The sequence below is a fragment of the Pteronotus mesoamericanus genome, unplaced genomic scaffold (genome assembly GCF_021234165.1).
Source record: "Pteronotus mesoamericanus isolate MK-2021 breed Mesoamerican mustached bat unplaced genomic scaffold, CSHL_Meso_final scaffold_167, whole genome shotgun sequence".
NCBI lineage: Eukaryota > Metazoa > Chordata > Mammalia > Chiroptera > Mormoopidae > Pteronotus > Pteronotus mesoamericanus.
The window spans coordinates 30,056,250-30,073,581 of NW_026555308.1; the positions used below are offsets into that span (position 1 = coordinate 30,056,250).

Here is a 17,332-nt window from a genome sequence, read left to right on the forward strand (position 1 = left end):
ATGGAGAAGAAAAGACAAGAAAAACAAATGGGACAACTAATCCCAAAGGAAGAAACATAAATCAAATAGCAGAAGAGTTCTTTAAAAATTCTATTAGTATCTTCAGGGAGATATGAGGAGATATGACTTCTATGAAACAAGAAGACATTGTTATAAAAAAGAAAAAAATCAGAGAATAAGAAAGAGACACTGGCAACTAAAAAACATGATAGATAAAAAATATTAAGAGATAGAATATAAAATGATACAAGTCTCTCAAAGTATAAAATAAACAAAATTAGAGAAAAAGTAGATGAAAAGATAAAACATGTATAGAATGAATCCAGGAAATTTACTATAAAGTTAATAAGTCTCCCATAACAAATAAGAATCCTCAAAGAATAAAAACGTTTTTTGTATAACTTCATGTATGCCTTCAGATTAAGAACTCATTGAGTGCCTGTACAATATATAAAAACCCCATATTACTGACATTTACCTATTGAGATTTCAGAATATCAAGGGCAGAAAAACAACAGAAAACAATTAGGTGGCAAACAAAGAAAGCAACTGCAGTGGCAACTGACTTCTCAGTAGCAGCAGTGAATGCTCCTGGAACCAGCCGCGCCATCAACCAAGTGTGAGAGAACAAATGCATTTGCAGATGTCCAAGGACTCAAAAAGTTTACTTTCCATGCCTTCTTTTACACAAAGTTGCACATGCAATTCTAGGAAACGAAGGTTAAAGCAAGAAAGAGGAAAAGTAGGATCTGGCCTTAGAGCCCTATCCCATCAGTGTGGGGAATGGAACTCCAAGGACCGCTGAGCACCGCAGCCTAGAGAAGCTTCAGTCCAGGCTGGAGCAAAGGGTCAGGGGAGGGGAGAGGGGAGCCTCGGAAGATGGTTGCTTCCGTGCAGTAGATAGTATGGAGAAGATGAATAAGTTTTAGAATTTTTTTAAAAAGTGCATTATTCTTTTGTCTATTAAAAAAAAAAAAATAAGTTCCAGGGAAATCAAAGATTCCCTGAAGGTCATGGAACAGAAGATACTCAACTCCTGTGTTATTCCAGTACTAGAGACACTTACATACCAGGAAAGAGATGAGAAAAAATGAACAAGTTAGCCCTGGCTGGTGTGGCTCAGTGAGTTGAATCCTGTGAATCAAAGAGTTGGGGTTCAATTCCGAGTCAATGCACATGCCTGAGTTGCAGGCCAGTTGCGGGGCGCACGAGAGGCAATCACACATTGATGTTTCCTTTCTCCCTCCTTTCTCCTCTCTCTAAAAATAAATAAATAAAATCTTTAAGAAAATAAACAAGTTAATAAGACAGGGTGAGGGCTGATAGTAACAGAAGGAGGGGTGTGTTGGGGCAGCTGGGGAAGGCATGGGGGAGGTGGGGATGTCTGAGTGTGACCTGGTCCGTGCTGGGAGGGAGCCAGGGACGGAGCTGGAGAAGGAATGTTACGGCAGGGGAAGCTCAACGGAAAGGGAGGCCCAAGTGTGTTGTTCAAAACACAGAAAGGAGGAGATGGGTTCAGAGAGGTGGCAGCTTCAGATACTGTAGGACCTTAGAGGCCAAGGTGGGATGTGCACATCATTTTAAATGGGAAGCAAATCAAATACCATATTTTGCCATGTATAATGTGCACCCACGGTTTTTGTGCACATTATACACAGGATTATTATACCCATGTATAATGCGTATCCTCATTTTTCCCTCAAAAAAACGGGGCAAAAAAGTGTGCATTATACATGGCAAAAATACAGTATCTTGAGCAAGAGAAAGGCCTGATATAATTTTTACTTTAAGTGACCATGCTAGATTCTACCAGCAAGATGGACTATAGAGGGCTGGAGTCAAAACAAGGAGGCCTGTCCGAAGCTCCTGCAGAAATCCAGGCGAGAGATGATGGTGAAGTGGACTATGGTCCTGTCAGTGGAGGTGGGAGAGGGCAGCTGCAGAAGTATGGGGAAGTGACAGGTGACCCAAATGACTCCAAGACCATCCCTGTTTTAAGCTTTTCGATGTCACCTGGCAGCCATGTTTTGGATGACTTGCCTATCGTTACTGAAAGGTGGCAGAGTGCCAGGTTTGGGAGAAATGGCAGAGAACACCAGTTATTTCCCCCAAGCCATTGTCCCTCTCTGCTACAGAACAGGGCTCCTAATTTTCACCTGAGTACCTGTTCATCCAGATTAAAGGACACATTTCCTAATCTCCCTTGAAGCTATGTGTGGCCATACAATTGAGTTCTGGTCAAAGGCAGGGAAACAGACATGTACATGTGGCCTTTACAAATAGTCTTAAAGGGAAGGGCTCTCTCCTTTCCTTTCCACCTTCCTATTGGCTGAACTGTGCATATAATGGCTAGACCCGGGACAGTCACCTTCAGCCATGAGGTGGAAGCCTAATGTTGAGAACAGTAAAGCCACAAGAGCCTGCGTCCCTGATGATCATGAAACTGCCACCCTAGCCCTAGACATTATGTGAGAGAAAAATAAAGGTGTGTCTCGTAATGTCTCTATTATTTTGGTTCTAGAGTCATTTGCAGCCAAATCTAATCCCCCGTGAGTAGCAGGCATGGCTGATACTGCTAGGTGCAATATTTACTACCTCCTTCTTACAAAAACAACCCAATGACATTCAGAGTGCCAACATATAGAGCAAAAAAATCTTGATTTTCCAGGTTCCCTTGTAATTACAACGGCCATGTGACAGAGCTGTTAATGAAATGTAGTGTAAGCTACTGGGTAGGGTTCCTGCTTTCCTCAGAAAAAGAAATGGGCTCTTCTTCCCGCCAGAAATGTGGAAGCCATGTCTGGAGGGACAGCAGCTATGTTGTCACCAGCAGGTAAAGTCACATGCTCAGGTAAACATGGCGAAGCAGAAAGGAGCTTGGATCGTGGGTACTGTGGAACTGCTACATCAATCTGGATGCCTACCTTTGGTTTTCTTGAAATATGAGAATAATCTCTTACGTTTAAGAAACCTAGTCAACTTTCTATGATATCCAACCAAAGATAATCCTGACATAAAGGAATTTATTGTTCAGTTCTAACTTTAAGTGACAGATGCCCAGTAGGTGTCCAAGTGGAGATGACATGTGGACAGTTGGAGGTGAGTCTGCAAACCTGAGTCAGAACATGTGAGTGGTGTTCAGGGACATGGAACTAGAGGATACGGCATCGGGAGTTAGGTACAGATGAAGGAAGAGGGCCGAGGTAAGCAGAACTCTAAGGCTGCTCCCAGGAACACTGCCTCCTGGTGTACACGCCTGCATAATTCCTTCCCCTGGGTGCAGATGGGACCTGTGAATAGGATGAAATATTCATTTTCCTGATCGGGTTATATTATGACAGGTGATGAGACAGTCACTTCCTTGATCACATTACATGCTCTAAGACCCAGTCTAGCAGGCTTTGAAGAAGCTGACAGGGCCACATGGCTAGGACTTAGGTGGCTTTCAGGAGCTGAGAGCTATCCTTGGCTGACAGCAAGAACAAAAGGACCTCAGTTCTATGATTGCAAGGAACCGAATTCTGCCTCAATGAGGACATGACACTGTGAGGAGGACGCTAAGCTTCAGATGAGATCACAGCCTTGGGGGCACCTTGATTTCAGCCTGGGGAGACTGTGAGCAGAGAACCCAGTAACCTGTGCCCAGATCCCTGACCCCTGGAAACTCTGATAATAGGACTGTATTGTTCTAAATGGCTAAATCTGTGGAGATCTGTTACACTGCACTAGAAAACCAATACAGGGGCTATGGTCTGAGACATCCAACTCTGAGGGGCAGGGCAAGCAGTGAGGACGGTGCGGGGGGGAAACAGTGCACCAAGTCAGGAAATGTTTGTAGAAGGGGCATGATCATACTGTTCAGCTGATGCTGGGAAGGCAAATACACTGGGTAAAAAGAGTGGGAAGCTGGAAAGTAGAGGCTCCTTGTCCAAGGAATTATATTAAGAGAAAAGGAGAGAAAGGGGGTGAATATGGGAGGGAAGCATAGGGTCAAAGGCAAGTTTTATTTTGTTAAATGGCAAATATATCATATTTATTGATGAGACTGATCCAGTATTGAGAAGAGAGAAAGAGAAGGGGAGGAATTATAATTGTAAGAGAATGTATACCATATCTCTATTTGAGGTATTTCTTAAAGGAAAGCAAGAAGAAAAATGTTAAATTATTCTGTGGTAATAAGTTCAGTAGGTTTCAACATAAACATAAAAAAAGTTCCATTAACTATTGAATCAAACATTTCTTATATTGCAGAAAAGAAAGTCAACCCCATTATCTGTCTCTTTCCCTTTTTTTTGTTTAGATCTTGAAGATCTAGCACGGAAAACATTTTTTTCTTTTTATTTATGTCAGGAGTACTAAGGAAGCCGATCGTCATAGCTGCTGGGGTCTGTGACAGCGTTTGTAGTTGAGTAATGAATTGCTTTAGATGAGGAGAGACAAACCTGAGACAATATGTTTCCAGTAGGGCTCAGCTGCTTATAAGATAAATAACCCCCTGCCAGTCCATGCGATGATTAACTGTTCTGGCTGCTCTGCGTCCAGCCGAACGGCCTTTCGGATCCCCACAGATAGCCAGCAGATTCCATGATACCACAAACACAATCCCCTTCGCCCGGCGGGACCACTCCTTCCCCTTTTATATTGTTAGAAGAGTTTACGCAGAACTTACACAGACTTGCCGCATGTGCACTGACTATATACTTATTTTTCCACAGAAAGGAACGGGAATCCTTTCCCCAAGCACATAAATAAAAAGATGAAATGAAAAATAAAGTTAAAGGAAGAGTGAGGGACATCTGGGTTAAAATTCAATCTTTTACCCCATATTGTGATGCCTATATCCTCAGAATTCCCTTTAGAGACACTACACATTGTTCTGTATTCCTGGTTTAACCTCATATGGCAGTTTTTTGGTTTTTCTGAAATATGTCCTTCATTAATTAAATATGAGAATGCAATATTTTACTCAAGTCAAAGGTAGGAAATGATATGAATGAGGACAGTTAATTCAGGAATGAACCAGCGCCATACTTCCCTGAAACATTTGTGAATAGAAGGATGGGCTAGACATGGCAGGAAACAGCAGGACAGGCATGTAAAATACACTCCAATTTGCAGAGGTTTTTCTCTCCACACCCGTGGTTCTCGGCCTTGGGAGGTGAAGCTGCTTCTAAGCACCACCATTTGAAGTGGAAAGTTACCTGGCGGTGGCAATGGGGTGCAAGCAGGGGTTGCAGGACATGGAGAAAGCACATACAGATTAAGGCTCATTCTAGCATGACAGCCTGGGTCTTAATCTTGTCATGGACAGAGGACACCCTAATACCTTTATTTTTTTTAAGGATACAACGCTAAATGTGAACAGAGAAGACTAGGGTGGGGGTTTGTTTCAGTTTCAGTGGGATGGTGGTGGTATCTTCCCATCTGAACTAGCAGAGCTACAGAGGAAGCATAAGTATAACCTGGGATTAAAGTGACAGTGAACTAAACCCCCACAGTAAAAATTGTCCTTGTCAACAAAACATTCCTCCAGTCATTCATAAATACGAGGTCTGTCCAGAAGGTATCCAATCATGTAATATGAAAAATAGAGACATTTAGTGAAGAAGACACAAGATACAAGAAACATTGTACACAGGACAATCATGCCTCAGTGCCCTTCAAAGTAGGCACCTTAGAACCTCACAGTCTCCCAGTCGCCATCAGCTGCCCCACTGTATTTTCCTGAATCTCATCAATGGTCTAAAATCTCTTCCCTTTCAGAGGTGATTTAAGTTTTGGGAAAAGCCAGAAGTCACAGGGAGCCAAATCTGGGCTGTTTGAGGGGCTGAGTCACCTGGGTGATTTGATGTTTCACCAAAAAACTCTACACAAGATGTGATGCATGAGCAGGTGCGTTGTGATGAAGCTGCCAATCACCAGTTGCCCACAGCTGTGGCCTTCTGAATTATCCCAATAGTTTCCACAAACAAATGTTCAACGTTAATGAAAAAGTTGATGCAGACTCATCGCTATACTCAGTTATTTTGAATGCAATGGTCACACAGTACACATGAGCACTGAATGGCAGCTACCACTCCCACTGACCAGTACAGTGAGGTCACCATTGTTCATACATGTGAATTCCAGTTCATTCTCCTTGGCTAACAGGTTACATTGACACCGCACAAACAGTTCTCGTTATATTAACAATGTCTGGAATTTTTCTGGACAGACTTCAAATGCATGATGTTCTCCAAATATTCCACTTGCCACATACTTATTTAATGCTTAATATGTGCCCAACACTAATAGGCGGTGAAAAAAATACAAAAGATGAGACATGAGGCCTTTTTAAAAAATATGTCTTGAAAAACTTAGAAAAAGCTAGAAAGACTTAGGGACAACTAAGTTTTAATCATCTCTGAGATGCTTTTAATTTAAATGGAAATTTCTATTCTAAATGAAACAGGAATCCAAGAACAAAGAGATGAGGGAATACAAGAAACAGGGAAGAAGGAGAACCTGAAATGTTTTAGTTTGGTGTGAACAGAGGTGAACACAAAGGGAAAGACATCCAGCATGGCAAAGATAGGAAGGCAGTAATTTTCACATACAAGAGGCCAGGGGGAGACAGCTTGGCCACCATTGATGTTTTCTTAGGTGATACAGAGAGAAATAGGGCTGGCCAGTAAAGGGGTCTATAAGAGACAGAGTAATGGTCCCCCTAAAGATGTCTTTGTCATAACCCTTGGAACCTGTGAATGCGTTACCCTGCATGGCAAAAGGCACTTTGCAGGTGTGATAAATCAAGCATCATGAGATGGGAAGGTTATCCTGTATCATTCAGGTAGGTCCAATGTAACCTCAATGAGAGGCAGAAGGGTCAAAGTCAGAGAGAGAGGTGATGATGGAAGCAGAAGTTGGAGTGATGCTCCTGCTGGCTTTGAAGATGAGAAGGGGCCATGAGCCAAGGAGTGCAGACAGCCTCTAGAAGCTGAGAAGGGCAAGGAAACTGAGGAACGCAGCCCTGATGACACATTTAGAGTGATATAATAAATGTGTGTTTTAAAAAGCAAAGTATGTGGTGATTTATTACAACAGTAACAGGACAGTAACACAGGGTTTAAGATTATTGGCCTTGAGAGTCATTGTGTGTGATCTGGAAGACAACACAGACCCACTTCAATATATTTGAACAAAGGAATGATGAAGATAGTGTTTTAGGAAAACTAATCTGCAGCAAAAAAATAAAAAGAAGACAAGGATCAGAAACAGTAAAGACATGCTTACATAAAGCAGAAAGACATGGTATTAGGAAGGTAAGAGTAAAAATGAAAAATGAAATCGTGCATATGATAGAAATTTGGAAGAACAATCAATGGGACTTGAAGACACTCTGGATATGGAAGGTAAAAGAAGGGTAGGAAAAACCTCCAAGGTGTCAAACTTTGTGGCTTCACTACATGTGATGGGGAGAGGGTGTGAGGGTTGTATCTAAGAGAAACCTTAAAAATATAACCACGCTATAGGAATTCTCGAATGTCAACAGGCATGAAGATTATCTGCAATGCTGGTTTAACATGCACATTACTGGGCTCTACCACAAAGATCCCGATTCAGTGTGTCTGGGTGGTACCCAGCAATCTGCCCTTCAGTAAACACTGTTCTGATTCAGGTGATTCAAAGTTCACATTTTTTAAAACACCAATCAAAAAAACTAAAAGGAAAAGGAATTAAATACTCATCATAGCTCTGGAAGAAACAACTAATCTTATGTAAAATCTGAAGGGGTAAAAATTGACATATTAGACAATATAAAAATTTAAAACCTTTGCAAATTAAAATAAATATCATAGCCAAAATAAAAAGGTCCTTGGTGAAAAATACTTTCAGCAAATGGCTAATATTTTATTAACAGGCCACACAAACTAATGAGCAAAACCAACTGAGACCACTGTAGATAAATGGGAAAGCACAGAAACAGAATTCCAAAAAGGAGGACTAGACTCATAAACAAACATAAGAAATACCAATTAAAATAGCAACAAGGCAACACAGATTGCTTGCTAAATAAACAAATATCATTTTGGGGGGTAATATTCAAAGCTGATGAGATGCTGTGATACTTTCATACTTGCTGGTGGCACTATAAATCCTCTATAACTATTTTTGAAAGAAAGTAATTTGGCAATACATACGAGGAGCTGTAAAAATATCCATACACTTTGACAGAAAGTGCTTCTTTTAGTAATCGCGCTTTAGGAAACACTCTTGAATATGGGGAAAACAATTACATGTAATGAAGGCTATCAACTGTTGGAAGTTTACCATGTGATATACATGATTTAATTAAGTCGGTAAAACAATTCAATGAAGTTAGTACTCTAATTATTCCCATACTAAAAATGGGGAACCTGAGGCACTGAAAGATCATGTGACTGGTTCCAAGGACTTAAAGAGCCGGGAGAGGTAAAGGCAGGCTCGGAAACATCCCGCTCCCAGAGCTCGCGCACTTCAGGTCTACATCATGTTACCACCACGTGGGAATATGGGTAGCACAGCAGCATTTGGTTTACTGACAAACGCAAGAAAAGAAGGGAAACAGGAGATGTATTAGGATAGCAGAAATAGGCATGGGCAACAATGGGTTATTTCTCCTGCCCCCAAATTTTCTGCAAGATTTAAAAGCACAAAAGAAATCCTAAGAAAAGTATAAATGGTTAGGATATTGTTTTCATATTTTAATACCGACAATTATGAAAGTTTGGGAGAAATAATAATCATTATGAACTTTCTTCATACAGCCAAAGGAACTGTCACATGGGTATTGGTTTGAGTTTCTGCCTCAGACTTAGCCTGAGAATAAGCCAGGGAACATTTTTGTGTGTTTGTGGTACATGAGGAAGGGCAATGCGTCTGTTATTCTGTGGATGCAAAGCCCTTATTAATAGCTCATATATTATTTTAGAATTAACCTGGGGACATTGGTTAAACACTTTTAACAAGTGAGAAATACAGTGGAAAGTGTAAGGAAAATCAGGGCACTGGCAACAACAAATTGTATACACTGCAGAAATAGTTGAATATTTAAAAAAAATTAAATGAGAATAAATTTAACTGCATTTAAAGGGACAATATTTAATGTAAAAAACCATAATATTCAAAGCACATCACAAAATTCAAATATGGAAAAACTAGGGTACCAAAATTCTAACAAAAAGATAAAGTTGTACAATGTTGCAGTAGCAAGCAGTAAAGCTTGTATTTTCTGATTAATTTTTTTTTTTTTGCCCATTTCAATCCTTCTTAACACACAGTTTTATAGCCAAGAGTACAGACTTGTTTAGTTTTATGCCTTACCATTATTTGTACTTAATTGTCTTTTATAGTTATCTCTTTGCCAAATCTCATACAAACACAACGGAGCAAGTAAAGGAAATTTTCAGCATCTGCTTTCTGCTCTGCAATACGTAAGATTAGATAGTGTCTCCCAACTAAAATTCTGCTCCAACAAGCTATTTTTTTCCTCTATGTCCCTGTAAGGATGTTTTAACAAGGCTGCTGGAAACATGCAAAATTGAGAGATCTGAGGATTTCTATTCTAACTCTAGTTGGTCTGATAATATAAGAATAGTTAAAATGGTTACCAGAATTGCAGAAACTGAGAAAAGTCCTAGAAAATCTGGTGCTTTTTCCTGACTGTGAGTATTTAAGAACTGCCTGTAATCACTGGGGAGAGTGTCCTCCTCTGCAGAAGAAAAGAAACTGTATGAGAGAAGAGGACAGGGTGAACGACCCTCCACTCCAGCGTGGGCCTAATTGGCAGTCACCCAGCTGTGCCCCATATGGAGTTGGTCCCTGAGAATCTGAGGACAGCTGGGCTGTGTTGGGGTTACGGAGAGCTGGGCGCTGACCTGGGAGGTAAGGAAGGAGTCCAGACTCTGGTTGTCAGAGGCTGGGCTGGGGATGAAGTTCTGGTTTCATCTCATTGCAAGGACTTATTTCATGAGGTACCCAGTTGAAATCTCTCTAGAATCTGCTTCCTTGAAAAACGGTAAACAAAACGATTTCTTGAGAAGGCAGTGAAACCCATTCCAGGTTTGTTTTTCTTCGAGGCCTCTAGGTTGAAGCTTTCTTTAGAGCCTAAGCCTGTGCTCACCTGTGGTGTTCCTTTTGGAAGCAAATTTGGGAGTAACAAAATTTTAATTGGAGAATAAATTGTGACTTAATCCTAACAGAAAAGCGTGCAGGTAACTTAGAGCTCCTCTTTAAAAGAAAACAGAGGAAAATAGTCTCCTTAATTCCTCAGGAGTATCCTATTAAAGTTTCTACTCAGGACTCTTCTCCTAACGAAAAAAAAACCAAACAAAAAAAAAGTGGGAAATTTAATTTTAAAAAATGGTAAAGAATTTTTAATACAGAGTAAGCACACTTTCACATTGTTTATGCACTGACATTTCCCAGGGAGTTTAGGATGTGTTTAATGAAATTAAAAGAATAGGCCCTTTCTTCAAATACTTATTATCTTCCCATCTAAGTTTTTATCTAAGTAACAAAAGTGAGGAAATTAAATTATGCCATACATTTTACATATGTACACACATGTATACATATGGATAGATACACATATACAAAAATATATACACACACATATACACATATGAATGTATATGTATTATTAAAGAAAAATGATGAAGTTGCAATAACTCATATATACTGGTTTTCTGGGCGATTTCATGAGGTATTTCTAGGAATAAGATAATTTCGGCACGCCAATGACAATATATAATCTGCGAAACATTAAATTTTGGTGCAAAATAAGAAAGTATACACTCTTCTACGTTACATAGACCATTTCTCCAAAAACTCAGCTATTCCTTTTTCATTCTTGTCTCTTTTATCTAAGACTTTTAATGAAACACCAATGCTAGCAAGTGGCCTTTACAATTCAACCCAAGGCAGCGAGCCCCTTTTTCACACGTTGCCAAACAGTCCTTAAATGCATGTGATATGTATATTTCTTTCCCAGGTACATGTAAGTATGAGTTGATGTTAATAAATCTCTCCCTATAAAATAAAAAAATCATTTGCTTTTCTTCTTTTCCTTTTTGTAAAGCCCGTTAAGTATATTTTATGGATGAACACAGGGTCTGGGTCTTATCCTTTCCGAACCTACCATTCCCAGCACAGCACACGGCCAACAGCTTGCCGTCTCACATCTGTCCACGTAAAAGATCTTAACAGAAAACCCATGTGCTCAGAAAGCACACCTGTAAAGGACGAAATAATGCATTTTCAAAGGAAACTTACGTCATGATAAAAGAAGTCACACTGTTCCAAGAACTATTTGGGAACCCCAGAAAGCATCTAAATGTTATATCATTTGCCAAAAAGAGAAAAAAGAGGAAAAAAAGTTACCTTTTTGTGCAAGGCATGAAATTCGCTGTACCTTTTCTCAACAAAATGTTTTCTTCCATTCATTAGTACTTCTATCTTAAACACCTAAGAAAAAAATTAAAAAGATTAATTCCCCCATTTCGAAACCTTCAATTGTCTGATGTGGTAAGTTTGTGACCATGATATATTTCATCCCTTTAATTACAGTAGCTGATCCCCCAAAACCCAGAAGACTCAGGAGACCCTTGGCCCAACAGCACTGATTAATGAGCACTGGAGCCAAATGCTCACTAACAAACTGCAGTATCCCCGTAAACGTGTCTAGAAACAATGCAAACCTAAATGCTTTAAAATGCACCTTAACTTTTTAATCAGAGGATGTTCCTCCCTTCACAGTATTTCACCAAATGCAGATAATGGTATTGAAATAGAAATGTGATACCACAGCAAGAGTCTGGTAAAAATCACAGACCCGCATCATGCTGTGACGGTTGTCTCAATGGAAGCGCTGCTGCTGTGTCATCTGCAAGACAATCATGCAGACGATAGTGCATTTTAGGTTAATTTCTTCCTAACCTGCATATTCATCTCTTGTCTCAGCTGGGCTTATTGTGCTGTTTGCAAAACAAGGAAAATGTGGTAAAGGTTCATTTTCCCTGCATGATACGAGTGACAGCTTGTGCTCCTACCTCCGGAAGGTTGAAAGGCCAGATGAAAAGGCTCTCTGTGTGCATTAATTAGTAGGCACTAACATGACATTTTCTTGATTCTTAGGTCAGTGGGTCAAGTCTGGGAACAAGGGATGAAAAATATTGTGAAATGATCAGGAAAACATGTCGCTAAGGTGGGATGGGGAAAGGATGCTGAGCAGGAGCCCAAAAGAAGGTACTGTGTTATTTTCAAGTGTTTGTCATTGGCTCCTGTTTTGAGAGCGAGAGTTTGTCAGCACAGACAGGAGGAAGTATTTATTGTTCAATAACTTAGAAAGCCTAATTTCCTGTTTCAACTGCCCTTCTGAAAAACACACAACAAAACTAAAGTTGAGTTCATCTGAAACTGAGAAGTGTTAAAAGCAAGCTTGCTTCATTCTTTAAAAGAATTTAGCACATGAGATAAAGGTCACACACTGTCATTATAAACCCAGATCCCTATGGCTCTGTATTTCTGCTTTCTACATAAATATGCTTTTGGAGGAGAATGGCTACAAATTATGTCATTGAGCCAAATGTGTTTGTATTTTTGTGCTCTTTCAAGTCAGAAACAAAATTGTCTGTCACACGACTTAGTTTAAGAAACCTACTTGTATTAACTAAGTGGTAAATGTTTACCTATTTAATCAATATTTTAGTATAACATCTGGTTTTTCAAGCAATCCCCCAAAATACTTTTCTTTGGTGAACTTGTGGAAATATTTTCTTCTAAAAATATACATATATGCTTCAAACTCTAAGATATACCTCCATTATTTCTTAGAAAATAATTGTTTATTAAGTCACTAAAGAAAATGATTCTTCTTCAAAGGCCCTGCCAGGAATAGAATGGAGAGAGCACACTGAGCACACAAACAAAAGAAGCACAGCTTCAACTCGGGGGCTTGGCTAATAGGATGCAGAGCCTCCTTTTCAGTGTCAGGTCCCAGATTTAAATCAGGACAATGTGGGAGCAATGAAAGTAGTTTCCATCTGCTGAGCTGCATGAAATAAAGAAGTTATGTTCTGAGTCCAGCTCCTTGAGGTTTCATCACAAAAACTGCCACTTTAATTGGCATGTTTGCTGCAGCGTCCAGAGAAGGAGAAAGCTGAAGTCATGGTAGGTTCAACCCACTAGGTCACCCCTCAAGGTGCCCCCTCTTGAAGGCCAGAAAAAGACACATGACACAGTGGCTGCCTCATGGAATGTCACCTCTTCTATCGACCAGATGGTTCCATTACCAAGTTCCACAGTTACTTTTCACAATCACTAAAGATGCAGGGGGTAGGGGAAGGTGGGGGTTATGGGAGGGTATATGCACACACACAGGAGAGTATAAGAAATTTTAGTTCTAATATTTTATGTTGCCATTTTTAAAGTGCACAATATGTCTATTATAGTTAGCATTTTTCTTTTCTTTTTAATTCTGGGAAAACATCTTGGAAAGGAAGCTGGTTAATAAGAATTTCCATGACAGTGTGAAGCAAGAAATGGAATCAATTTAATAAATCCTATTTTCCTGAATTCCATACCAGACCTTTTTTTTAAAGATCTGTGATACGTGTTGTCCCTGCTGCCTGGAAAACCTTTCTCCCGCTTTGGTTTCCTGGAAAACTCTTCCTAGTTGTTGTCCACTACTAAGGTGGAGGCAGCATGGACAATGTTTGGAAACCTCCAAGCAGCATCTGGCACACATTCATTTATTGTTTTTAAACAAATATTTCCTGAGGGCCTGCAAGGTGCCCAGGAGTTAGTATTCGGCAGTGAACAAAACAGCCAAGTGCCCAGCCTTCAAGGAGCACTCATCGTATCTAGTGGGGGAGGCCGGCTACGATGAACACATGAACAAATACGGGGATGTCCAGGATGAGAAGAGCTGTGAGGAACAATACAGCACAGTGATGAGCCAGAGCGGGACAAGGGCGCTGTTTTAGACAGTGTGGTCAGAGAAGGCCTAAGAGGAGAGGTGGGGAGAGGTACAAAATCTGAAGGGAATGCCTGGAAACAAGTATACAGGAGTGGAATGGGGCTGCTGGTGGAACTTCATTCTAGGAGTGGGTGGACCAGGACTATTTGTTTACCTTCTTATGTAAAAACTAAAAAACAAACAAACAAAAAAACTTAAGTTAAGCCTAGGGTAGGGTGATTTCCACTTCTGGCCAACATGGAATAACTGAGAACAGATTTAAGCTTCCACTCGAAACAAAAAACTGGATGTTTTTTTCTTTTGTTTTTCTTGTCCAAGGAGCTATATCAGAAAAAAAAAAATTGTTACAAGAAATAAACAAATGGAACTACACCAAACTAGAAAGTTTTTGCACAGCAAACCATCAACAAAATGAAAAGACAGCCCATTGAATGGAAGAACATATTTGCCAAAGATATAGTTGATAAGGGGTTAATATCCAAAATTTATAAAGAATTTATAAAACTCAACAACAAGAACAAAAATATCCAATTTAAAATGGGTAAAGGACCTGAATAGTCACTTCTCCAAAGAGGCCAGAGAGATGGCCAATAAACGTATGAAAAGATGCTCAACTTCACTCATCATCAGAGATATGCAAATAAAAACCACAATGAGATATCACCTCATGCCTGTCAGAACGGCTATAATCCAAACATCTACAAACAAAGTGCTGGTGAGGCTGTGGAGAAAGGGGAACTCTTGTGTACTGTTGGTGGGAAAGCAGACTGGTGCAGCCACTATGGAAAATAGTATGGAGCTTCCTCAAAAGGTTAAAAATGGAGCTACTTTCTCGCCCAGTGATTCCACCTCTGAGAATATATTCAAAGAAACCTAAAACACTGATTCAAAAGAATATATGCACCCCTATATTCATTGTAGCATTACTTACAATAGCCAAGATTGGGAAGTAGCCCAAGTGCCCATCAATAGATATGTGGAAAAAAAGCTGTGGTACATTTACACAATGGTATACTACTTGGCTGTAGAAAAAGGAAATCTTACCTTTTGCAACATCATGGATAGATCTAGAGGGTATTATGCTAAGTTAAATAAGCCAGTCACAGAAGGACAAATACCATATGATTTCACTTCTATGTGGAATCTGATGAAGAAAAGAAATAAACAAAGTAGAAACAGACTCATACATACTGAGAACAGACTGACAGCTGTCAGCGGGGAGGGGAGTTGAGAGTTGGGGTGAAATAGGTGAAGGGATTAAGCAAAAACCCCCAAAACTCATAGCTACAGACAACAGTATGGTGACTGCCAGAGGGAAAAGGGGGTGGTGGAAGGTAGAAAAGGGTAAAGAGGTGATGAAAGAAGACTTGGAGTGATGAACACACAACACAATATACAGATGATGTATTATAGAATTGTACACTTGAAAACTATATAATTTTATTAGCCAATATAACCACAATAAAGTCAATAAAAAATAAATAAAAATGGCATAAAGCACATGGGAGAAAGGGCATTCAAGACATTGGACACAAGGAAATGAAGACAGTGAGATATGGGAACAAACACAGGGAAACAAACAAGGTGAGCCCTGTGATTACCTCAGGCAGGGCCCTCAGGTCCCCTGAGGTTGGGAGTTGGAGGCTGGAATGAGGGGAGGCCAAGATAATTTTCTCTTCAGCATTCAGATGAATCCTCATCAATACATGGGACTGAGGAAACTACCCAAGGATGGGAAGAGATTAGAAAGAACGGTGCTCAGAGACCACAGACAACTGGGCGTGGTGCCTCTTCCCCAAAGCCAGGGAAGAAAACCTCATAATTCATGAAGCATTAGTTATTCAGAAGGGACTTGCCTTGGTAGTGAGCAAAATTAACTCCAGACTAAAAACTCTTTTAGTGCAGTGTAACAAACCTTAAACATAAGATCTGAAGAGAGTGAACTGTTTCTGGGTAATTTAATGGCATGCCAAAACAAAGCTCAAGAATATTTTTAGGAACATAAAAATATCCTGCCCCCATCAAGATAAAATTCACAGAGTCTGGCATCCAATAAAAAAGAAGCTGAAAAATATGAATCATAAGGAGAAGAAAAAACAATCCATTGAAGCAGATCCTAAAATGACACAGATGATAAAATTAGTAAACAAAAGCTTTAAAATTATTGCTACAAGGGAAGATTCTTATGCTCAAAAATCCAGAGGAAAGGTTGATCTTCCTAAGTAGAGGCATGAAATATATAAAAAGAGACCCAGACAACAAGTCTGGTCCTGTTGACAAAATCAACAATGTCTGTGATTAAAAAACAAAAACAAAAAACCAAAACCAAAACAAAACTTGACGGATGAAGAGCAGACTAGATATTGCCAAAGAAAAGATCAGTGAACTTGAAAACCTAGCAATAGAAACTGTCCAAAATGAAACAGAAGGAAAAAAACTACAAAATAAATAGACCACTAGTGAACTATGGGACAACTTTACACAGTAACATACATGTATGATTAGAGTAGAGGAGAGAGGGTCGGAGGCTGGGAAGAAAGACAAATGTACTGACGTCTTTCGTCGATTTGACGAAAAATTGTGACCAAAATTTTTCCCAATTTGGTAGATACTAAAATCCCACAGATTTAAGAAAACCAATGGACCCCAGCACAAGAATCATGGAAAAAAAAACCCACACACACAAGGCACATCATAATCAAATTGTCTAAAACCAGCAAGAAAGAATATCTTTGAAAAGCAGCCATAGAGAAAGAGATATTACATAGCAAAGGAAGAAAGATATGTTCAATGACAAATTTATCAAATATATCTATAAATAACCAAGCTTACAAGAATCATTCAATGCATATATATCTGGTAATGTTTTAACTTGATAGAAATATGTTCTATGTAAATTATCACATATAAAATAAAAGGAGCCATTAAAAGCTAGTTAAATGTTAATAATCATTTTAAAAGTATTTTAATCAGTCGATGATAATAATAATAGCAACAACAGCACCACCACCAAAGACTTTGAGTATTTAGTAAGTGCAAGCATTGCTCTAAACTGTTTACTAATAATAATCACTCATTTAATTCTCACAACAATCCCACACGAGATAGATACCATTACTTCCATTTTATATGTAAGGTAACTGAGGCGTGGATTAAGTAACTTGCCCATAGGAGAGCTGCATTTATAACCCAGAGATCTGCTTCTCTAATCTGCCTTCTTAACCACTGCACATGACTGACTCCCAATGAAAAGACTCCCTTACGTAGTCGTATTCACGGGAGAAACTGAGCACTTCAAAACAAGAGAAACTCAGATATGTTCTGGAGTGATGACAA

The 17,332-nt window shown here is 39.5% G+C and overlaps 1 protein-coding gene across 1 annotated transcript in view; it reads right to left on the reverse strand.

The window, feature by feature from the left end:
* Positions 1-17,332, reverse strand: part of SNX24 (sorting nexin 24) — a 144,365-nt gene that overhangs the window by 62,808 nt on the left and 64,225 nt on the right. The window contains exon 2 of the mRNA XM_054589901.1: positions 11,401-11,484. Within this exon, the coding sequence (XP_054445876.1) occupies positions 11,401-11,484 (84 nt within the window). The remainder of the gene's footprint in view (positions 1-11,400; positions 11,485-17,332) is intronic.